General features: G+C 42.8%; 1 protein-coding gene across 2 annotated transcripts in view; it reads right to left on the bottom strand.

Annotated features, from left to right (window-relative positions):
* slc25a12 (solute carrier family 25 member 12) overlaps nucleotides 1–1,246 on the bottom strand; it is an 8,996-nt gene continuing 7,750 nt past the window's right edge. For both annotated transcript variants that reach the window (XM_014031683.1, XM_014031685.1), the window contains exon 18: nucleotides 1–989. In XM_014031683.1, the coding sequence (XP_013887137.1) occupies nucleotides 776–989 (214 nt within the window). In that variant the 3' untranslated portion in view covers nucleotides 1–775. The remainder of the gene's footprint in view (nucleotides 990–1,246) is intronic.

Genomic DNA, 1,246 nt, shown 5'->3' with positions numbered 1-1,246 from the left:
TTATAATAAAACCATATGGGTTATTTATTTCATTAAAATACAATGACTAGATTGAGATACACTTAATTTATTTATACCTTATTCTTTGCTCATCATTTTTGTTTCATCAAGAAAACACTTAAATGTAAAGTTCTGTACATCAGTAAGAGTGATTCTCAGCCACCAGGACCAAAGGCCCCAGGTTGCCATAACATTACCTTTGGTGTAATGATGCAGCCTAAATGTTTCGGAGCTTCGTCTTGTAACATTTTCTCAGTACAGCTTTACAATATGTACAGTATGTAGCCTCCTGTTAGAGGAGCTGCCGAGAGGGGAGCCCCCACACACTGTGCAAATCATCAAATATTTTCTATTCCCACTGCCCAATAAGAGAAGTCCTACTCATACTGAGGATCAGACTCCAAAAAAATAAACAAATCAATCATCTATTCATGAGAGACAAAAAGGAGTGCTCAAAGGTTCAATTTTACACAAATGCTCAAGAGAAAAACACACAAAAATGAAGTTCCCAGGAGCACACAGCCACTAAAGATACAACACAGTCAGCGCTCCGTTCCTGTTGCTGTATGCTTTGTGGCAGCTGCCTCTCTACGCCAACAGCTGGCCGGTGACTGCTGGAGCACAGCTTCACTCAGGAGAGAGCAACGCACCGGTGTTCGCTCCTGCGTTTGATAGTCTCTGGCGTGAAGTCGGGTATCAACTCTGTGCTTCGCTTGTGTTTATCTCTGTGTCTGGCCCCTGGTGGTGGAGAAGTGATGTCAAGATGTTGATGTTTTTATGGTGTCTGGGCTGGCTTGGCGGAGGCCGACTCCAAGTGATGAATGGAGACCACGCCGGAGGACTTGAACTTCGGAAGGTGGAGACCAAACTTGTTCTCCACCCCGGCAAAAGTGGCCGCAGCCAGGCGGTAGCCCCCGACGTGGTCCGCGTTGATGGGAGGAAGCTCAGAAATGCGAGACTTGGGTGTCGGTTCAGAACCCGCTGGACGACTGCAGAAAGCAGAGGACCGGAGTTACTATTTACTCTAGAACACGTTCTAAAGATGGACTGCTCAACTATTAAAAACATTTACAACTAAGCTTTATAAACCATCCACACTACAATACTAGAAATTTAGATTATAGAGTCAAAAATGAATAATTTTGCTGTGGATGCTCCCCAACACTTTTTAGCAAAATTGTTAGTTTCTAAAGAGTAAAAAATTAGCATGGATTATCGGAAAAATAATAATGATAATAATAAAAAT

This window comes from Austrofundulus limnaeus, unplaced genomic scaffold (assembly GCF_001266775.1).
Source record: "Austrofundulus limnaeus strain Quisiro unplaced genomic scaffold, Austrofundulus_limnaeus-1.0 Scaffold1301, whole genome shotgun sequence".
In the NCBI taxonomy this organism is placed as follows: Eukaryota; Metazoa; Chordata; class Actinopteri; order Cyprinodontiformes; family Rivulidae; genus Austrofundulus; species Austrofundulus limnaeus.
Note: the sequence above shows the minus strand (reverse complement) of the source record. Positions and strands in the feature narration are given on the sequence as shown.